This window comes from Oxyura jamaicensis, chromosome 14 (genome assembly GCF_011077185.1).
Source record: "Oxyura jamaicensis isolate SHBP4307 breed ruddy duck chromosome 14, BPBGC_Ojam_1.0, whole genome shotgun sequence".
Classification (NCBI taxonomy): Eukaryota; Metazoa; Chordata; class Aves; order Anseriformes; family Anatidae; genus Oxyura; species Oxyura jamaicensis.
Window position 1 is genome coordinate 854,602 of NC_048906.1, and position 22,913 is coordinate 877,514.

Consider the following 22,913-nt stretch of genomic DNA (forward strand, 5'->3'; position numbering starts at 1 on the left):
TCAGACCCTCACATGAGCACCCTGTCCCCTGCCACCTGTGGTGCCCGGAGCAAAGCCGGCACCAGCACCCTTCCCGGCCAAACCCTGCGCGCACCGTGGGTGCCCCAAAACTGCCCCCTTGGCTCGGCGAGGGCTGCGGGAGCAGCGGGAGGTCTGTCCACGGTGCTGTGTTACAGGTGGCATGGTGCAGGTCAGTCACGGTGCCCACACCGCAACGTGAGCCCCGCCGAGGCACGGCCATCCCTGCTGCTCTGCGCGGGGCTGCGTGCGCCCAGCACGCCCTCACCTCCCTCTGCATGTCTGCTGCACCCATCCCACACAGGTAAAAGGCGGGGGCTGAAGCTGGTTTTATGTGGTATTAAAAATTCCCCCAAGATCTGGCACATGCTGGGCTGGGGCTCAGGACTGGGGCTGCTGAGAGCTGAGGAAGCCGGGTGGCCGCCCCATCCCGTGGCTGAGCCATCCTCATCCTCATCCTCAGTGAGCAGAGGGAGCCACAAGCGGTGATGGCATTTCCACGTCAGCCACTTCCATGAGCCCTGCGCTGCCAGAGCCAGGGAATGGATCTGTCCGTGCAGCTGCAGGTCCCTGCTTATCTACCCCCCAAACCAGGGGAATGTTTCCTTGTTGTGTCAAATTTAATTACGTCCCTGTACTGGAGGTGCAATACTGGAGATGTTTGCAATTGATTTTATTTGACAAATTACTCTGGTGTTCGGTGTGTTCCTTATCTGCAGCTACAGAAAGATGACCATGCTGGCCTACCCCACTGCACATCAAAGCACTTGGGAGGACAAATCCTGCAGCAGCATGCGGTCAGAACAACATCAGCCTGCTGGTACCGAGCTGCATTTTGTTAAACTCAAGCTAACAGTGCAAAAAAATTAAAAAGAAACACACTGAGCCTATGGGGGGAAGCTGCAGATGCCATAAACCATTTTACCCCCACAAAGGCAAAGGTAAAAAAGTCTAAGAATAAAGAAGCAGCCTTGCCCTGGCTGCCAGCAGGTGCTGCAGCTCCAGAGCCAGCAGCAGAAAGCAGAACAGGGTGCAAAGGAAGCGCCCAGGACACGGGAAGAATATCCCAAATGCAACAGCAGCAGGCAGTGTGTACAGGCACTCCCAGCACACGGGAGGGAAACGCAGCACACAGGAGGAGTGCCCAGTACATAAGAACACCGGGTGTATGACAGGAGCCCCCGGCGTACACAGGCACACCCAGCGCACACGAGGACGCCCGGCCCGGCAGACACCGCGGAGAGGCAGCAGTGGCGCAGTGCGGGGCACAGACCTTGGCACAGCCCCTGGCGCGCTAGAGAAAACAAGCAGCAGGCAGGCTGGAGCTCTGCGTGGAGATGCCAGCGGCACCGAGGGGACGGGACCAAACCTTTGGGCTCTGTCTGCATCTGTGGCCGCGGCCGATGCCTGGTGCTGGAGACGCGGAGGGACGGGGCCACGCAGCCCAGCGGGGTCCCAGAGCGGGGCCGCGGGGCCCGCAGGTGCTGCAGAACAGCAGTGCCGGCACGGCCCGCTCACCGCGACGCTAACACGGCTCATCCGGCAAAAGGCGCTCTCAGTCACCATTCCTATTTTTTTTTTAATTGCAATACCCATGGACCTGAACGAATGGTGTTTGCACTGACTGCTGAATTAGCAGGGTACTAGACTGTAACAATATAAAATATATATTGTTAAAAGCCACTTAAGGTGCCCTCTGAAAGGGTTTGCTGAACCTTTGAACAAGAACCCAGGGGAAAGCCCTTTATTACCTCTGTGACCAGGTCAATTACTCTAGAACTGAGCAAATTATTTATGAGGTGATCAGCCTATTAAAACATTAACACATCCATCACTTAGCTGCTGATCTGGCTCCTGTCTTTATTGCACTGTGTGTTGGGCCTGGGAATTTACTAGCGTTTTATTTGGTTCAGAGCTACATTTACAAGGGAAAAAAAACAACAAAAACCCACCAGCTATCCCATTCACAGATCCTGAGTTACAGAGCAATCCTCTGCCTCCTCCAAACTCATTTAAACTATTTCATCATTTTCATCATTTACCTTTTTGTCGTTGTTGTTACCGTTTCGTATGGTCTAAACAAAGGCACAAACTGCAGGTCTTTAATTTGGAGAGACTTCAGAGCATCCAAAATCAACTTTAGCCATTACCATCAGAATCTCTATCTGCTCTTTAGGTATAAGTGCTTGCAGTGGGAATGTGTGATGAACTAGCTGAGCCTCCTCTTTGAAAGTGATAAAGCATCAAATCTTGAGAATAAATGGGCTGTTACAGCGGTGGGCACCCCGTGGTTACCGTACAGCAAGGAGAGGCAGATAGTGCTCTGCGGAGGGAGGGGGCATTTATTTCTGTCTGTCAAGACACAGGAAAGATGGAGAACATACAAGGGGTAGGAATTAGTGTCTTAATCTACTACATTTACACTCTTCACTTTTTAAAATGCCTTTTGGCTAGTCATTTCCCCACATCTGATATTTTATTATCATGTCTTTTATGACATTTCCAGACACTTATTAAATCAAGATGGAGAGCTGTGCTTTGTGTGCCAGGTGTTTGAAGGGGAGTGCAGAGACCAAAGGAGACGGCCGGGCAGCTCTGCAGATAAGGGGCTGTCAGCGTGGGCAGGGGCAGGGACAAGCGCCAGCCCCCAGCACGAAGGAGGCCGGGGTGGCCGAGGGCACGGGTCTGGGCTGCGGCTGTGGGAGAGGCCGGGGAGGGCAGGAGGCTGAGAGCAGGACGGGAGGGGGGCAAAGCAAGGGGAGCGGCAGCCACGCGTGTACCCCCAGGCACCACAGCAGAGCTCAGCGCTGAGGGGACAGGGACAGGAGAGGCTTTGCCCATCTGGGTTTAAGTCTGTTCCTACATAATGGGGTGCTCTGGAAAGAAACGGGTCCCCGGTTATGCGAGAAGGCTGGACATGAGTCCCTATGAGCAAAAAACAAGCAAAAAGCCCACCAAGAAGATCCAGCATGCCCAAGCTGACCTTCAGAAGCTGGGCCTGAAACTGGGGCTGGAGCAGGCACCCCAGGCGAGCCCTCCCGCCTGCCCCGGTTGCCCTGCCCAGGGAGCACTGGCCATGGTTTGGCTGTGCCCAGCACCGGGCTCTTGGTGGCCGCTGCCCCGGCCGACAGTGAGGCTCAGCGCAGCCATCCCCACTCGGAGCCGCTGCCTTCTGCCGCACGCTGCAGGCAGCCCTGCAGGAAGCACTGGGGGTGCCCTCGCTCCTAGGGTGGGCTCTGCTGCTGTGTGGCTGAATGCCACATTTCCTGAATTCCTGAGGTTTCTCTGGTCTTCTGTGAACCCCAGCAGTGCCCAGACCAGAGCCAGCAGCCCTGGAGCTCAGCTCAGCCACGGCTGCAGGCTGGTGGTGGCACGGAGCTGGCGCTCAGGGACACCCCTGTCCCCAGGCCCTGCTGGGGGGCCCCGGGCTGAGCTGCCCGCTGCCAAGCCTCTGCCAGCACCGGGTGAGCTCCTTGCTCAGCAGAGGTCCATGGACCTGCTTCAAAGAGCTGCCACGGTTGCTGCTGGGCTCAGAAATGAAGCCAGAGCCAAGCCAGAGGGCTGTGGCAGGCCAGAAAAAGTCCCATTAACACCTTCAGTGCTGCAAGTACATCCCCGCACCTCCCTCCTTACATAATCCACAACCGAATTCAAGCTTCAGAGAGCCCTTGTATACTAAACAACAAACACATCCAGGTGGGGCTGGTGGCAGCATCTCCTGATCCTCAAGTGAGCTTGGCCGGGGTTATTTCCCCACAAGCGCCCATCTCGGTGGCACCGGGGCACAGCCAGCCCCAGCCACCCCACGCACACCCGTGCCGTGGCAGCGCCACAGAGCCCCTGCAGCTGACGGGGATCAATTTTCCTCATTACTTATCTTTTCCATCCCACAGGGGAATGTTCACACGAGAAGGTTTTGACGGGAGCAGAATTGCTTGCCACAGAACTATTACGGAACCAATTAAACCGACTAAAGCACAGGGTCTGAGCAAAGTGCTACAGGGAGAGCTCGAGAAGGGAGCCGGTACCGGGGGACGGCGACGCAGCAGGCGAGGCAGGGCCCGGGTCAGTTTGTTTGTTTGCTTAACCGCTCGCTCTCAGCGACAGCTGGCTGAGAGTCAAAAAAAATCTGTACAGGCAGCAGAGAAAAATTATTCTCAAGCAGCGAAGCTGTGGAAGTCGCTTCCCCTCGACTGAATTAAAGAGTTATGCTGGGGAGAGCCAGCAAATGTGCAAAAGGGGCAGGGCGGACATTCGTGCCAATTAAAAAGCTTGCAGGGCTCATTCCCCCAGACGGCAAATCCTGACTACAAACACGAGCCCGTATTTACTGAAGCTGCCGCCGCCGCCTCGCATTCCAGGCGAGCACAAGGGAGCCCGAGCAGGATGCCGGGTGATTGGCAGCCGCATTCAGCAACACACAGAAATCCCTTTTTTTGTTGTTTTTTTTTGCAAGCATCTTTAAAGATGTCTCTGAAACATATGGCTTCCTTCAGCGACACAAAGGGGCTAATGATTGTCCAGGAATGCCCCAAGTATTAAATATGGGATCACTACAGTCACAATGCCACACCAGAACGGCAATTCATATTCGGTGTCAGCTCAAAAGAGCTTTTGTGGATAATTAGTTCAAGGACAAAAAAAAATTGCTACTAATGCTTAAAACTAAGGCGGATGCTGCTGCACAGTCCTATCTCCGAGTACGAGCTCAGCCCATTATCTTCCCCGTATCACTAGCTGCGCCTGATTAATTTTACTTTTCTCTCCAATTTCTCTGCTGACAATGCGCGGGGAACAAAGGCTTGTGCCTGAACAGGGGCAGTAATTCATCAGCGCCCTTCAGAGCCTGCACACAGCTGCCCTCTTCCCAGCACGGCTGCCAGTCGTACCAGACAACGATTCACCGAGCCCTCCTTTCCCATGGTCTCCAGGGAGATGGCGATGGACCTGCATCCTAATGACGGGCGGCCGCTTCGCCCGCGCCCACCGCCCGGCAGCCAGGCCCCTGCGGCCCCTTCCCGGCTGGGCTGGGTGGGGGCCGGCGCCCCCAGCATTAGGATTCAGCCCCCGTCCGCCCCGGGCAGCGCGGCGTGGCGGCTCTTTATTCTGCACACGCTGCTGGGGGACGAGCAGCCCCACCCTGGCAGGGACATGGCGGGGGAGCGCCGAGGCACCGGCCGAGCCACGCTCTCGTTCGGGTGCTGCCGGGACCCTCAGCACCGAAACAGAGCTCGCTTTGTCTGCGAGCCGCCGCGCAGGGACCAGCGGGGCTGAACGCACCAGCGGCAGCATGGACCACCATCGCTCTGAGCGCTCGCCACCAAACGCCCCTCGGCTGCGGAAGGAAAGGGAAAAGCCCCCCCAAAACCACCGCACTTGGGATACATCTGCTTGATTTTTTTTTTTTTTAATCCCAGCATCAAAGCACTAAGGGGCAGTGGACACGGGGCTCCCAGGCTCCCACCCGCGAGGAGCCCTTTGTGGAGCATCGCAATGCCTGCGCGGACACAGCCGGTGGGACCGCGGCGGGGAGCTGTGTGCAGGGCGGGAGGACAGAGAGGCACACACGCACGCCGAGCACACGCAGACCCCGGTGCGTGGCCCCACGGCCCCCACGGGCAGCAGCACCCCGCTCCATCCGTCAGGGCCGTGCTGCCCGCGGAGGCGAGGCTGCACGCGGTGGAGCGCCCGCGCACGCCCTGCATGCTAATGAGCGGCGCCGGGAGAGCTGCGCCAATTAATTGCTCGAAGTATCTGTTAACTTACCAAATGGGGAGCCGTGATGCCAAATTAGAGGGCAGAGTTTTGCAGCGTGGCGGCGGCACGGAGCTCCCCGCGCCCGCGGGTCTCTGAGCGGCAGGTACGGCTCAACTACAAAAGGGCAGGTGAAGGAAGGAGACAGACCTGCTTATATTTTTGTATTTAAATTTTTTTTTTTTTTTGAGCTCACGTAGCATTTAGGGTCACATGCTGCTGTTAGCATCGGTCTGCACCATCACGTGGCTGGGGTCAGGGCTCACGTGATGAGCAAACCTGATGAAGTGCCACTAAGACCCATTTCGTCTCGACCCTAAAAAACTTAGTTGTAAAAATCTAATTTATAATGGGTTAATGAAATAATTAATTTTTGAAGTAGGCTTCTAACCTTTAGAACCAAATAATTTTGGGGGGAGGGGGCGGGAGAGAAGGAGATGGGAATGAAATGCCAAGATTTCAATGAATATTTAATACACCCTCCGCGCTCCTCATAAGCTCCTGCGACTTGGAGCCATGCCAGCGCCATTTGAATACCATCCTTTGTTAATAACTAAATTGACGCCTCTGTTGCTATTCGGTGTTTGCAGCTCTATCAAGCTGTAATCTGTCACAGCGAATACGGGGGGAAGCATAACTCAATGAGCGCGCACCCGTCCGCGGCGCACGGTGCCTACAAAGCGCGGGGCTGGTCCCACAGCCGGGCTGCGCCGCGGTGCGGAGGGCGCTCCCCTGCCCTTATACCGACACGGACACCCTGTGCACACACACACAGATATATCAATAAATAAAAATTAACATTTTTTATACGTATACACATTTTTTTTCCCAACCAGAATTAGCAGCAGGAAGCTGGGGTTCGTTCCAGCCATTTTAAGTGCAAGATTTTGCATTATTTGAAATTTCTTAATTTCAAGCAGGAAATAACAAGGCATGACCATTTCTGCAACGCCACAAAAAAAATCTCAGCCCCCAACAAACGTTACGCCGCCTGACACAACCACCCCCTGGATGCCCTGAGACTGGAGGGGGCTGCTCGAGCTGCGGGCAGCGGCAGCGCCCCTCGGCCTCCCCAGCTCAGGGCAGGGCGCAGACACCACCAGGCCTGGGGCCGGACCTGCTACCGGGGCGTGTTACTGGCAAGAGGATGGGTCCCTGCCTGGCATCAAGGTGCTGAAATTAAAAAAATCAGTTTTGCATGCCCGCATACCTACGGATCACATCCAGAAATAACAAAGCAGGCTGTCCCTATGAAAATGGAGCAGAACATCAAAAAAAATGAGACCTGGGCTCTGCAGGGAGGCTGCTGAGCGGCCCCATTTCCACAGCAGGGCTGGGACTGACTGCCGGCGGGGACCACAGCGGCTGCTGCAGGGCGGCGGGACACGGGGGCTCTGATAGCCGCCCCTACTTCTCAATTAGTTTAACTAATTGGGCAACAGCTCCAATGTAATTCACTTGATTCTCCCAAACCATTAATTATTCTGCATGCAGGACAAATACACTTTGCAGTTGCTGCGCGGTGCAGCCGTGCAGGCAGGCTCATTTGCATTCCCGGCACACGGGCAGCCGCTGGAAGCCGTGTCTGAGCCTGTGCAGGCTGTAATGAAACGCGGCAAGGAAACACTTGATTGGCCACATCGAGGAGAAAAGGGGAAAAAAAGGGAAAACAAACCCAATTTTCATTTGGAATTAAATCAGCCGCACGTATCACAGGGAAACGGGGGGCTCCCACCCATGGGTGCGGGGCTGTCTGCAGCTCCCCTCCCGGCACCTTCGCACCTCTGGTGTGGGGGGGTTGGGCTGCCCGGTGCGGGCAGAGCGAGGGGGCACAGGGGCCGAGGCGATGCCTTGCTTCCTTCGGAGGGACACGCTCCTCATGCTGCCAGGGAGGTGCTGCACACCCTGCCCTGCCGGGCCAGCCCTGGAACCCCACATCTGACGCACCCCCAGGGCAGGGGGTCCCACTAGCCCCACGTCCTGTGGCAGCACAGGAGGCTGCCACCCATCGCCTGATGGCGGGCCCCTCCTGGAGATGCCTTTCTCCTTCCCGAGGGGCTCACGGCACGAGGAGGGACCACGGCCTCAGCTCCCACCGCGAGCTGCTCGTCCTCACGTCCTCACCCGCCACGGCACGCCGGTAGCCAGTCCGAGCCCCATCGCCATGAGGTGTTCACCACCTCTGGCACGCAGGGAACCAAAATGCGTCAGTAAAACTCAGCTGATGGAGGGCACCACTGCTCTTGTGCCCATGCCGCTGGCACGGCTGCAGGGTGCCGAGGACACGCGTCCCTCTCTCTCCATCCATGCACTGCACCATGGGCACCGTACGGGTGCTGCAAGCAGTTCACAGGTCCCCCAGGATACCAAACTGTCCCGCACTCTGTCAGCCCCTGAGACCACACGAGCACCTCCCTGAGGCTCAAAGGCCCTGGACAGGCCTTAACAGGCTGGCACTGCCAGGGCAGGAATGAGAGGGAACGGGGCGGGCAGGCCCTGCAGAGCGGGGTGCACGTGGCTGTGGGGCAGGCAGGAGGGCAGCGCGCTTCTGGGCACGGCCTCAGGATGGGGCCAGCCCTGCCGTGCTCACTGTGCGGGGACGTGGGTGCTCCAGCTGGGCACGGTGAGCTCCCCACACCGGGCACTGCCAAAAACCCACCGCAGTCATCTGCCGAGACCACCGCAACCCCACAGGCACCAACACCCGCAGCAATGGCCACAGCTCCGCACAGGCAGGATGGCACCGAGCACGCAGGTAGCCGTGGGCACCCTCGCTGCCTGGGTGCAGGATGGTGCCATCGAGCCCCTCGCCAGCCCTCCCACAGTGCACGGTGCTGGGGCAGATGCTGCGGCCCTGGGGGCTGTTGCGGTGCTGCTCACAGCCTCCCCTGTGGCTGCCGGGCCCAACACTTTGCCTGCTGCAAAATGCAGCCGAGAGGATGGGGGCCACCCCCCCCCCCGGGCAGCACCAACGCTGACCCACGCCAGCCTGCGTGCTGAGGCCAGGCCACCAGCAGCGTCTCTCCGGAAGGGTGAGCATCAGCCTCAGCCGGGGCAGTGGGCAGCAGAGCAGGGCACGGCGGGCACCCGGCGGCACGGGCACGGCAGGGACGTCTCCACCTACCTGCGGTGCTGGCGGAAGGGGACGGAGCCGAGCGCCCTCTCCTCCGCGGGGAGGGGACCCCCCCGTGCTCAGCCAGCTCTGCCCCTGCGCGACGCAACGCGGGCAGCCGCCGGGCACCGGCTCATTCGTGGAGGCGAAAGGGAGCGGCCGGCTGGAGCCCGGGCATTTTGTGGAGCTTTTCTTCCCTCTCGGTGGAGACGAAGGAGCGCCCTGGCTTCATCTGTCACTACAGCGCTGCTGCAAGGATCCGTAGGAGCTGTGTTATGTCCTTGAGACACAGACCGATGCCATCTGGGCAAAATGCCACGAGATCCCTGGAGACCAGGGAGTATCGCGCTGCCTCCGAGAGCTGCACAGAGAGCCGAGCACGCCGCCGCGATCAACAAATATTAACTGCTTTGTGGCTGGGGCGAAGCGCAGGAGCAGGGGGTGCGTGGCGGCACGGCTGGGCTGCAGCCAGCGGGGCTGGCAGGCGTTAACCCCAGGCTGGGCATCCCCCTGGGAAGGGCCAGGGGCAGCGGGCAGGTGGGAAACCGCACCTTGCAGAGGTTATCCCAGTGCTGCGTGTGCTGTTGTGGGGGTTAAGCAGCCCCAACCTGTCCAGATGAGAGCAGGAGTGCAGAGACACGCAGGGCATTGTCCCCAAGGGGTGTCCCAGAGCCACATGCCTGGGTACCGTGTGCCCACCCCTGCTGCTCCGCACCGTCGAGGAGTGGAGGTCCCACACGTGGTGCCAATGACAAGGAGGTGCCACAAACACCAGGGCTGCTGGCAACCGACGGGCACAGCCACGGATTGCTCCAGAGCATGGATCCGCATCAGCACCCCCAGCCATGGAGAAAAGCAAAACAAGCCCCGAACCCCAAGGAGAAGCACAGCCGTTCAGTACAGACAGAGCAAAGGTGCTTGTCCCGGGGGAAGGGGCAGTGCCAATCGGGCTTCTCACTTCCCTGGCCCCCTCTGGGACCCCCACTAGTACTGGGCACGCGGCAGCCAGGCCAGGGAGCACCCCATGACGCAGAGCAGATGTGCATGGACACCCTTCTCCCATCCTCCCCCAAGCCGTTTAGGAAGAAAAGTCTTCCAGTACCGCACTGCCCCACCTGGCAGCTGCCCTCTGCTCACCTTTCCAAGGCTTTGTGCTGGAGGGGCCCCTTGCAGCCTCAGGGCCGATACTGGGTTGTGGCTGGAGGCTGCGGCTGCAGCCCAGGGCCAGGGCTCCGGTCTGGGCTCCTGAGCAGCCCCCAGAGCTGCCCGCTGCTGGTGCAGCGGAGGCAAATTGCAGCTGTGTTTTTAAAAGGAAGAAATTTCAATATTTGGGGAAAAAAAAAAAAAAAAAAGTAATATAAAATAAGTAATAGGAATGGCAACCCTAAAGCTACTTAAAGCTCCAGAGGAGTCATTGCTCAGAGCAGGCTGTTCTAACAGCTGCAGTGCTGGGTTATCTTTGAGACAGACCCAGTTATCCTTCGAACTTATTCGTTCATCTTTATGCCTGGATTTGTATCACAGGCCTCTGCTTGGAGCAGGGAGCAGAGGGCATCCTGCCCACACAGCCCCCGGGAGCAGCACACCCCGCCAAGCCTCCCTGCCTCCTGCCTGTCTGGGTCCTACCAGAAATAATGACGCCGACGGAAGGAACGTCAGGGAATCTCCCTCAGTTAGGGTGTTTGGAAGCCAAGGAGTTTAGCCCTTACTCTCAAGAGCGGCAGTTAAGGCAGGAAGTTTCCTGGCCCTGGCTTGGTGCAGAGATCCCGGTGCCACCGAGACAGAGAGCTCTGTGCTGCGAGCGCGAGGAGGGCCCCCGGTGCCGCGGGGCATCGCCTGCCCGCACCAAGGGCACTGCCCCAGGGCTGCGTCCTGCAGCCCGGCCCGGCACCCACCTGCGAGCTGCCCCGGCCACTGCCAAGCCCAGCGAGGGGCCCCGCAGAGCTTCCCCCACTCCATCACCTCCTCCCCTGCATCCTGCGCTTCGGTCCTTGTACAGCTGCGGATGGGGCAAGTGGAGGATCTGCTGAAGCCCAGGAAAGAGATGCTGCCTATAATTAAAATGCACATCCCATTAATTGCTGTTAATAATGCATTTTCCTCCCCAGTATAGGCTGCTAGCAAAGCTTTTGCTGAGGACAGCAAAGCAAAACACTTTGTTTCTGTTAGTTTTTTTTTTAAAAGGAAAAAAGTCTGATTTATCCGAACAGGACACCGAAAGCCAGCAAAACATTCTGCGGCTCCAGCATGCGTTCAGTAACAATATCTCTGCAGTCACATACCAAGGAGATTCAATTATCTGGCAGAACATGTCCCAAAGGCATTTAGATAATTGCAAACATAAGTACAAAATCTGCCGCTAATTATTAAAGAAATACCAAATAAGGAGACCAAATGATAGAAAAGTGGTGTTACTGAGCACAGAACCCATCCACACGTGCTGGAAGCGGAGGTTTTCGCTGGGGCAGCTCAGAGCGAACCGGGCTGAGCCCATCCCCGTGGGACTGGGGAGGCACTGCCGAAGCCCCCGCGCTGCCCGACCCGACCCTGCTGCAGGAGCCCGCTGCCACAGCGGGGCCAGGCCACGGCCTCCTGCCCCAGGGCAGCTCAGCAAGGAGGAGAGAAGTGGCCCGAGGGGTACGGGAGGCCCCGGCTCCAAGGCACCCCTAAACGTGCCCCGGGGGGAGCCCCAAGCCCCCAGAGCACCTGGTGCTCCCAGCACTTGCTGCCTCTCTGGTTTGCTTTGCATTTCCTTTCAACTGCAAAGGCGATAGATCAAGGTCTGGGGAAGTGATCGCTCCCTGAGGGCAAAGCCGGGAGAGGGGCGGCCGGAGCTGCCTCCAGTCCCTTCCCTTCCCTGTTACCTCCTGAACAAATGGTGCGGGGACGGGAATGGAGGTCTGCGGTGCCTGCGCTGACATTTCTGTTACCTACCCTGCAATAATAGCAATTACGCTGAATGTAGGTCACAAATGATTTTTGTTGAATATTCAGCAGCTTGAATCAGAAAATAGTCACGTACAAATTGATGGTTTTCCTGTATCCTCTGTGTAATAGGTACAGATTTCCTTCCAATGCGTCAGGCAGCAGCAGCAGAGAGGCATGCTAGGCGCTCATTAGACAACATCAGAGCAGACATCAGAGCGCCAACACGTCCCACACGAGCGGTCCTGACCGGGGAGGAGAGCACTGCTAGCTGCAAACAAGCACTTGTCCCAGGCTCTATTTTTTTTTTTTTTTTTTTTTGTAGCTTTCCAAAGAACGGCTGCTTGGGCAACCTAATGTAGGGCTCCCCTGGGAGCCCTGCACCTCCCACCAGCTCCCCCCGAGCTGCCCACCAACAAAAGCAGAAGGTGTGGAGGGCTCTCAAGGCTGGCAATAAGATAATCAGATCCTTTTTTTCGGTGGGGATTGGGAACAATTACAAGTGAAAACATGCCAAGGTGCGGACGTGGCCCCCAGGACTACCACCCTGCCGGGTGTGCTGTGTGGAGCCCCCGGCCCCCGCCTGCCTGCGCCACGCACACCTCCCGGGGCACAGCGGCCTTCCCTGGGCTTCAGCCGAGGTAGGAGGAGGGACTGGTAGCTGCAGACAGACCCAGAGGTGGCCCCAGCCCCCGCTGAGCCCAGCAGAGGCAGCAGACGGAGCCAGGAGCGGAGGCAGCCCCGACACGGGTGGCCCTGGTCCCCGAGCGCTGCCCGCTGCGATGGGGAAGCGTCGGCTGCCCAACGTGGGGACTTCCAGCCCTGGGGAGAGCCTGGGGGCTGCTGAACCCAGACTGAAAACACAAGAGAAATGAGGGAAAAGGGACTGGAAAGCAACCCCACACTACGATTTGAAATGAGAACGCGTCTGCTTATAATTCAGTGCAACTGCTGGGTATTGCTGCTGTCTGTAATTACGCTCTGCTTTTCATCCCTTGAAGTTCAGTTTTCTTCCCACCATTCTTCTGCATTCAGTCGTTTATCCTTCCAGCGAGTAGCTGCTCCTTGGATCTGTTTTCCCTTAGCGTCACAAGCTTGTGGAAGGCACACGAGGCTGGCCCAGCCTGCAGGACGCTCACAGCTGAGACCTTCAGCCCTGCTGGGCTCCGCGAGGAATACCAGCACTGGCTGGAGCAGTGCAAATCTCCCGGCTCACCCTTCCTGCCGCCTGCCCAGCTGCTCGGGCCGGGGCAGGCTCTTTTGGCTCCCCTGCCAGCCCCGGGCAGCAGCGTGGTGGCGGACGCTCTGCACAGCCTGCCGTGCCACGGAGCCCAAGGGCTTGGAAGGGAGCCCATGTTTGAGGGCTCCTGAAGGGAAAGCAGCTTCTCCGTGACAACGTTTTGGCAAAAAACAGTGTTATTTAAGTACAACAGCTTCTTCAGTCAAAGTAAATAATAATTAAGTAAACCCAATTAAAATCAGGGTCTCTCCAAAACATTCTCAGGGACATGTGGGTATTGGAGCGCTGATCCCCGGAGCAGGCTGCAGCTGCCTCCCGCCCAGGGGGACGCAGAGGTGGCTTCCTCCCTGCCCATTCACGGGGCCACCTCCCGGCCCCCCTGCACGCAGGAAGCTGACCTCAGCCACCAGTGCCCATCTTCCAGCTGCTGGAGCAGCCACCGAGACCCCAGCTTGCGATCAGTCCCACGCTGCTCAACGCCCGAACCAGGCCCTTGCCTTCCTCGCACCCTCGCACCCCGGGGCTGGGAGGACAGCCCCGCGGCCGCCCTGCCTCTGCGTGGGTGCGAGCTGGAACAGGTTTGCGGGTGGCACAGGGGGGACAGGCGACGGCACAGACACCTGCTGGCTGCGGGCGTCCCAGTGCCTTTGGAAAACCACAAAGCAGGCGCTGCAGCCTGGCACCCCGCAGAGGACACGCAGGAGAGCAGAGCCGTGCCCTTCCCTCCTGCATGGCCGCACCGAAGCTGTGCCGCCGCCATGGGGGAGCTGCCAGCTGCCCCCTGTGCCCACGGCAGCAGGCTCGGCCCCATGCAGACGCTCTCCGACCGGCAGCGACCCTCGGACGCACTCTGCCAGCCGCCGTGGGGCCCTGGGAACCGGGGGCTGCAGCCAAGCAGCTATTGAGAAGACACATTTTCTAATTTTTCCTCCCAGAACATTTCCGTTTTCCTCAACTCTATTTTAAATTGCATCTGGATTGCAAACAGCTGAGAGAGATTTACAGAAATCAGCCGAGACACCCAGGGAGAAATTCTGAGAGCATCTGAAGGGACCGGGGCACCTCTGGCGCTGCCAGGCTCCGGCGCCGCAGACAAAGGCAGGGAGGCTGCGAGCGAGCACACGTCCGCGAGGCGAGCACTGCGGAGCAGTGTGTATGTCGAACAGGATATAATTATCTCTCTGTGATGACTATTTTTTCAACGTGTCCTCATTTCCCTGCCATCCTTAAAACAATGCAGAGTGTTTTCATCTCCAACACGGAGAATTTCATTTTCTCAGGCATTCTTTTGTCTAAGAGGCTCTCTCCTTTCATCAGCATAATAATAAAACAACAACAGAAAAATCAAGCTCTTTTTGAGACTGTCCTTAAAAAGCCCAGGCACTTTGGAGAGATGCCAAGGTGCTTCCTGAGGTGCACTCAGGCTCTGTGCGAAGCTGAAAGCTCTCAGCGCAGGACTCCAGGAAGAAAGCCTCCCGCCTAATTTGGTCTCTGCTTTGGTTCTCAGCTTGCCGAAAATTGAAGAAGGCTGCTGGCTTGAAAACTACAAACGTCAGATACGTTTTCAGACATCTTTGTTTATTTTCCTGCAAAAAATATCACGACGTGCTTATGCCAACGGCAACGTAAAAAACAAAGAAATCCCCCATCCAGCCGACCCCAACCCAAAGAGCTGCGCGGAGGCTGCCGGAGCTGGACAATGCTGCGGCCGCCCCGACCCAGCACGGCTGCTCCAGCCGCTGTGGGCTGCGGGGAGGTGGGCGCTGCTCGCGGGTGTCCTGGCCGTGGGAGCACCCGGCGGCACCGCCGCACAAAGAAGATCCCGTACGGTTCTCGCACGGCCTCGCCTTTACCAATCAACAATCAGCAAGCATGACAAATAATTGTTTGCAGCTGTCATTAGCCGAAAACAAGGCAAATCTGCATATGCTTAATCTTAATTAGGCAGGCTTGGCAAGGAGCCCTTGCTCGTTGCTACCAAACAACCATTTCGCTCACAAAAGAGCGACAAAAGCCCAGGCACGCACACAAAATTTGGAAAGAAAAAAAAAAAAAATGACTGCAAAAGACTAATCCTGCCCGGCCCCGCTGCCCCAGAGGGGGCTCTGGGAGGGGCTGGTGCCCAAGCAGCCTCCGCGGCCTCACTAAGCGCTAGCCAAGAGAAATCAAAGCTGAGGAATTTTGCCACCGAATGCATCATGGCTAATTATTCACCTCTCATTTACCTCTCAAACGAGCAGGCGCTGACGGTCTTCGTGGAGGCATTTCCCTGCGAGGATAAGGAGCTGGGCCCTTTGTGCCCTCTGCTTATGCCAGCCACACCACGCCGGGGCCAGGGACCAGCCGGGGTCCCGCAGGGCACCCTGTGCTGTGGCAGCCTCCTCCTCCTCCCCGGGGACCCCCCGTCCTCGCCCCTGCGCCTGGCGCAGCACAGCAAGGCTTCTTTTTTTTGGACAGAAGCCGGGTGCTGTGGTGGTGGGGCCGGGGTGCCACCATCCCGTTCCCGTGCCGTTGGCTCTGCTGGCACACCACGTTGTGCCGCATCCCCCTGGCAGGCACCGGGCCCCTGCACACCGAGCCAGGGAGGGAAAATCGGCATGAGCACAGGTGTAAAGTGCCGACCTGATCGGGTGCCTGTGCCCTCGTGGAGGAGTGGCATCGTGCCCGACGGGATCGCTGGCTTGTGGGGTCCACAGGGCCAGGGCAGCTGGGTGAGGACAGAACGAGAAGTCAGCCTGGCAGTGCCGAAATGCGCCTCCTGCAAACTGCTGCGCTGAGCGGGAACAAAGGGGATGCCACCGAGCAGCGCTTCGGGAAAATCCACTCGAAATAAGCACGAACCAGCCCGACCCCACGTGCCGCTGTCAGCACCTAAAGAGACAGGGAGGGCACCGGGGACGCAGGGAACGTGGGGAGGCTGCTGGGGACGGGGGGAGGACGTCTGGGGGGCAGCCAGACAGGACCAGCCGGGGTGGCTCAGAGCAGCTCTCAGCACCGCACAGCTCGTCTGCCCATCCGGGTGCTCCAACCTGAACCTCATCTGATGAAAAGGTGATGCTGCTATTTAATTGGAGGCAGGGGGTTGGGTTGGTTTCGTTATGATATTCACTTTATTGTCTGTTTTCTTTTTTCCTCTTGTAATAGAGAAGAAACAACAGTCAGTGTGATCAAACATTGCTGGAGAGAAGTGGCAAAATGCAGGGGAATGAGCTGTGCAGGAAACGCTTGGGTTGCCATGGGCTATAGTCAAATATTTACCATAAAAGCCCAACAAGTTAAATTTTAGACAAAAGCAAGCCTGTTATTTTATAAACTGGTGCACACACGGACAAAGGAAGTTCAAAGTGACTATGCTGGCTTTTGCATTACCAAATTCCTTGCTTTATCAATTTACAGCATATTCTACACAGAGGGGAATTAAAATAAGGATGGGAATCATCAAAACATTTCACTTTTAATTGAAATTGACTCCAAGATTATACATTAGGGAAGCTAAATAAAAGACATTATATCCAAGCAAACTACCTTACCTGCTGTCTTTAAGAAAATACCAGCATGTCATCTTGACACACGAACCCCAGACTTTTATTTGGATCTCTGCAATAGGCTGTGTGCGTGTGCTGCAGGCAGATAGCTAGACAGGAACAGAAAAAAACCGTAATGAACAGCTTTAGTTCAGCAAAAAGCACAGAGGTTTGAATGTTTAAAGCAGAAACCTCCCAGTGCTTTAAATAGCTGTAATTAATGTATTCATCTCGAGCTGTGTCAAAAACTTAAAAGTGACAGATAACAAGAAGCCCACGGCTCTCTCTGTTTAGCATCCAGAAAGAGAGAAACCCATCTGCAGACATTTAAAACACTAAATGTATTTCGGAAGAGACAATGACTGCTTTATTATTGTATTTCGCCCTTGTGTGTAATACATTTTTCAGACAGAGAAGAGCAGATAAAGATAAATGCACGCTTCAGGTGTGGCAGAACATTGCAGATTGCGGCCAGTCTGCAAAGACCACAGATGCGATACAGTACGAGCACTGATAAGAAACCGGTGCGGTCTTCATAAAATATTTCCCATCAAATTATATTTACAAATAATTTGAGCACACTGATGGGGCTGTGGGGGAGGATGGTCTGGACCATAGAAATAGATCTATGAAATAGAAAATACTATTTGAAATTCAGAACTGGAAGCGCAGACCGCATCCTTTCTGAAGTTCCAGGCTCACAAGCATTAAATACCTGTCCTTCTCAGGGTAGTGCGGAAATGGGGAGGTCAGAGCCGTGTCTCTTGGTTTTATGTATTTGATTCTCTGACATTATTTCATTAGAAAATATTTAATCAATGTCATTGCTGAAAATTGTAGTACAAAAAATTAAAACCATAGCTCAGCAGTATTTTGCCCAGGTCCATAAAACAATTTAAAGTACTGGCTTAGATTCCAACTGAAATGTAAATTGCAACTAAATTCCTAACTTAATCATTTGCAAAGTAAGACTTGGAAAAAAAATAAGGATCTTACACACACATTTTATTGGCATAAGCATTTTATAGGGCTGCCTCTGCTCAGCGGATTAGACCAGAATTCACGAGGCTGTACAGGTTTCTGCTGTTATGTCCACAGAGGGGCTGTACGAGCACACCAACTGCTCACACGCCGCAGTTACATGGCCGGACACAGGGCGGGCTGGAGAACTCATGGAAAAGGAGCTGTGAATGGAAATGGCCCTCGAGTGGCCCAAACCACAGCTGTGTGTGTTTCTTAACTGCAAAACCACTCGTTCCGGGGGATTTTCTCAGCTGCAGCCTGAAACTCCTTTCTTTGGGACATTTTATTTGTGAGCGCGGGGACAGGGAACACGCTGGTACCTGCAGAGCGGGAGAGCTCTGCCCGTCGTCCTCCGGCTGGGGGAGGCATCCAGGTGCCGTGCTGGGGCTCTGAAATTCACAGTCTGAGTTTGCAAAACCCTCCCCGCTGCATCTGTGGGCCGTGCATTTGTGGGACGCCTTCTGCTCAGGTTCTGCTCCATGCAGAGCTGCCTGCGCTGGGGCGGAGGCACTCAGGCTCAGCTGGTGCTTGCCCTGTAAAATGCCCCGTGGGCAGCTGGCAGCCCTCAGACACCTTCCCAGGACAAGCCCTGGATTAATCATCTTGGACTTGGGGAGCAGTTGAGTCCGTTCCCCAACTGGTCATGAACCTTCCTGCACGTTTGTCAAGTAAGTTAATTACTCATCCGCCCACCAAGGCCGCAGCGGAGCTCTGACCGTTGCCAACAGCCCCCCACCTTGCTTGCTGCTTCCCCTGGGCGCTTCCCAGCCGTGCACATGCCACCATGCTGCTGAGGGTCATGGCTGAAACGAGCCCTCTGCCCACCTGGCTGGCAGAGCACTGCATGCTGGCCCCAGGGCTTCCCCCCCCCCCAGCTCAGCAGCCCCTATTTAATTAGGAAGCCTCCTTCCCCCAAAAGGCACGCTCCATCAGCAGCTCACCCAGCATCCCTGCCAGCAGGACTCCTGAGAGCTGAAGGGCTTGATTAGCTCTTCCTTTTAATTAGTCTTCATTCAGAGGTGCTGCCTCCTTCAACCTTGGGCTGTCTTTGCTTTCTCTTTCTGTCCTGTTGAGCAGACCCTGGCAGTCCCCGCTCCATCCCCACCGCACGGAGCGAGCCCGGCGCTGCCAGACCCGGGCACCCCTCTCCCTGCAGAGGGGCTGAGGCCAGGACCTGGCGGCATCCCCTGCCAGGGGCCCTCCTGATCCAGCCACCAAGCCCACAGACACTGGTACGAGCGCATCATCCCCACAGCTCCCCCCAAAGCCATTTGGGAGACATTCGGAGAGCAGCAAGACGCCAGGTTCAAGCACCAAAGCTGGGGCACCGCCGGCTGCCGGCTTCAGCCGGTGCCTCAGGTCATCCACTGCAACCAGGGAGTAAGCGGAGGGAGAAGGAAAACCCGTGGATTCTCCATGGAGTCCACCTGCAGCCTGGCCACCAGCAGCGTGCAGCGAGGCGCAGAACAAGCCGCGGGAGGCCAGCGCGCTGCGACCTGCCCTTGATACCCCCTGGGCCCGGTAGGGGGGCAGCCCTGGCCCTGGCCCTGTTCTGGGGGGCTCACAATATGATGGTTCTATATTAAAATTCAGGGCAACGATGCAAAAAGTAAATCTCAGTTGATCCCATTTCAATATAAAACCCAATCTAATTTAAATGACCCCCATCAGCTTGCTAGGCAAGAACACAAGAAGCAATTTGGCAACCATTTAAGTGCTGTGCTTCCTGCTTGGCATTTACTTGTAAGCTGTTGGGAGCTAAAAACAGTTCAGCAACCAAGACTGCAGGCTGGGAAGGTATCAGGTTGCATACAGAAATTAATAACTATTTCTCCCCTTCCACAAATACCAGTATTTGGTCTCAGATGAGCAGGATTAGTTGCATGCCTTACCCCATTAGGGTGAAGATCACTACACAGACAGCCTATATTTTCCTTCCTGCACCTTATGCACAGTACTGCTATGTCAGAAGCCAGAACTCATCCTGGGTGATAACCTAGTTTGTTGCCTGGTTTGGGGCAGTTTTCTGCTTGGCCATTTACACTTTTCAAACTACTTTCTTTCCTGGGCTTTTCCAGCTTGAGTTGCTGCCTACCGGTATGTTCAAACAGCATTCTAGCGTATTTAGAATAAATTGAAGAAAGAAGATGAGAGAGATGAGCCCAACAGTTCTCTGAAGACACTGGCGTAAGGCACTGTGACCTTTTTAGAGGACCAGACCACCCCTACCCTTATTAGCTGACAAAGCAGTGTTGCTTCAGGAATGTGTTACATTCACTGAGCCAACGCCTGTTTTTCTTATGTCTGAAGAAGAAAGTCAAAACTTACTTTTCTCTGTAAATATGTTTTCCTTCTCTGTGATTAAATCCATCTTAACTGTATTTCACCACGTGAAATCAAATGCACTCCAGGGGTATTTACTCTCGCACCTAGAGAACACAGCTTGGGTACACCCCTTTGCGCTACTGTAGGCAACGCGTAAAAGCTTCAGAAATTCAGTCCAAAGACTTTCTAAACACGACTGTAGTAAAAATTACCCATTCAAGCCTGAGCACAAGTACATTTCAGGTGCCTTCAGCTCAAAAATCTTAGAAAAAAAGTAATCATAAATTCTATGTGCGGTCAATTAAATTCACAGGAGACTGAAAAATCAGTAACAGTTACAGAGCTCTGAAAAAAAATATGGAGAGTTTAACAGAGCATTAAGACAGGCACTGCCTACAGCCTTCTCAGCACGTTATATAAAAACACAGCATTTTGCCTGTTTTCATGGAGCTATTCCACAAAGAAACTTCTACACAAGCTTACAATTACTCTGACCCTTAATAAGAAAGCACATTAACACATTCCAACTCAGGTAAGAATCCCATTTCACTTAATTTTTCTGTATTTCATTAGGCCGAAGTATGCTCACCGTCAGAGAACAGTGCTAAATACATTTTCTGTTTTCAGTGGCCTCATCATCACGAGCCCAGACTATATAAAAACGGTCAGTCTGAAGCTGCCTAAAATTCCGATACATCTGGTGTTTACTTTGGTCAGACACGTTTGTTGGAGCACACGCGGGAAACGCTAGATGAACACGCTCAATGTCTATCAGCCACTTCTTTTCTTCGGGAAAGAAAGCCTGTGCAGAAAACATCTGAAATTTACCAAGAATGCCTTGGCATGGGAAAGTACAAAGTACTGGATTCCAGTACTAGTTCTGCTCGTCTTAGCCATCAGGAGGAAAAGATGCTCTATCTCTAACCTGATATTTAAAATGTGAGTCAACTGACTGAAAAGTAAAACGAAGAATGACTTTATTATCTCTGTACTGCTAAATATCCCAGTGACAGTTCCTACAAACAATGCCAATATTTGAACAAAATATTTTCTGCAAGCAGGAAGCCCTGCAATGCTGCTTTAATATCTAGCACTTATAATTCACCTGGGGCAAATCCCCCAGAGAAACGGTGGAGAGCTTTCACTACCAAGTCCAGTTGTTACTGGGATGTTAAGCCCTCCATACACTGCGAGATGTATTTATTACCATGCTGGCTGACCGTTTAGCAACACCCACCACTGCCACCTGTGAAAAGAAAGAAGAAATTACTTCCTTCTTGAAACTACCAAGCTAATTAGATTTATATTTTTCTAGATTTTCTGCCACTGTTCAAACCAGTCTAAAGCAGAAATCTGCCTTTCTAATATTTTCTTCTTCTTTTGGCAAACTCATTTTTGGTTGTGAGAGGCAATACAGATTACAGGACATGTTAAAATATACGTGTAAATGTTTGCCAACAAATGGCAACAGCTTTCTAAACAAATGGGAAGAGTGTTGAAATATGACATTTTCCCATGTAACACTGTTCTAAAATAGTACCAGATGTTAACAGTGGCTGTATTTCTGGGCCATACACTTTTTGAAATGTAAAAACAAATCCAGTGGGCACATGGAAAAGGGCACCTCTTGGCAAACACCTCCCCACATTGTATCAGTTCAAACGATTTCAAGTTCTACCAGTCTATTCAACGTTAACCCCCGATACATTACATTTCATACATTAGTTATCAGCAAGCTACCAGTACATTTTTTTTTGACACTCGTTTCTCTGCTTGTGTTCAGCTGTCACTGGAAATCTCATCACATGGAATAAAGTTTACTGAAAACTTTTTATTGTAATCAAAAAGTGACATAACAGGGCTGTAATGTATTCTGCAAATCATTCTGCAGATATTTCATAACTGATACCAGCTTCTTCCGCCAGGCAATTAAAAAAAAATTCAAATGTGAAAATTTTCACAGTACAGTAAACTCCACCCAAACTAATTAATGGTGGTTAAAAATAAGATGCCCCAGCAAAACCTTTCATGTTATATGGTCACAACTCACAATTCTGTACAAAATGTTCACTTTTATAAAGCTCTGATGTAAAAATCAAATAATCAAGCAGCAATATTTTAAGTGCAGCACAGGGTCTTTCATGTCATTATTTACAACGCTTGAATTCGTTTACATTTTAACAAAATTTAATACAGATGACTTAGGAATTAAGTCAATTTTTTCTTATCTGTCATCCTATATAGTGACAGATTTAACTTTTTGGTCATCTTTCTCTTTATCTTTGCTCTTCTTTGATTTTTTCTTCTTGTGTTTGTGTTTTTGGCTTTTCTCCAATTCTGATTCATTTCCAGTGTGTTTCTTATGCTTCTTATGTTTTTTGTGTTTCTTGTGCTTCTTCTTCTCTTTCTTCTTTTTCTTTTTCTTGCTGTCTTGACTCTCTCCTGAGCTGGCACTGCTGCTGTGGCTTCGAGTTTGACTCTCAGAAGGGCTTTGACTACGACTGCGGCTAACGCTGGGGCTGCTTTGACTTTGACTTCTGCCTGCTTCAGGCTGGTCAACTGTGGCAGGTGCTGCTGTATCCTCTTTAACCTTATCAACGGCTTTTTCCTTCGGTTCTTTAGAATTTTTTCCTACAGTTTCCTCATCTTTTGCAGATACATTACTTTCACTGTCACTTTCATTGTAGTCTGGCACAAATGCAGCCTCATCGGTTTCTCGAGTTGGATCAGAAGACAGCCGTGAGGGGTTGCTTACCTGAGGTTTAGGCTTGACACCAGTTTTATCGTTTTGTCCAGTCATGTTTTCTTTCTCATTTTTTGCATCTGGTGATTCTTGTCTCAAAGGTGGCTTATTGCAACCCAACTCTTTTTCTTTATTGCTCTTTATTTCAGACATGTGCTTGTCCTTCTCCTTTTCTTTCTCCTCCTTCTCCTTTTCTTTCTCCTTTTCCTTCTCCTTTTCTTTCTCCTTTTCCTTCTCCTTTTCTTTTTC

At 53.9% G+C, this 22,913-nt stretch overlaps 2 protein-coding genes across 8 annotated transcripts in view; both read right to left on the reverse strand.

Moving 5' to 3' along the window:
* Positions 1 to 9,092, reverse strand: part of TNRC6A (trinucleotide repeat containing adaptor 6A) — an 83,887-nt gene extending 74,795 nt beyond the window's left edge. The window contains exon 1 of the mRNA XM_035339059.1: positions 8,897 to 9,092. The gene's annotated coding sequence lies outside the window, so the exon portion shown is untranslated. The remainder of the gene's footprint in view (positions 1 to 8,896) is intronic.
* Positions 9,093 to 21,458: 12,366 nt separating this feature from the next.
* The window catches only part of RBBP6 (RB binding protein 6, ubiquitin ligase), a 30,657-nt gene continuing 29,202 nt past the window's right edge, over positions 21,459 to 22,913 (reverse strand). For all 7 annotated transcript variants that reach the window (XM_035339103.1, XM_035339100.1, XM_035339102.1 and 4 more), the window contains one exon: positions 21,459 to 22,889. In XM_035339103.1, coding sequence (XP_035194994.1) covers positions 22,158 to 22,889 — 732 coding nt within the window. In that variant the 3' untranslated portion in view covers positions 21,459 to 22,157. The remainder of the gene's footprint in view (positions 22,890 to 22,913) is intronic.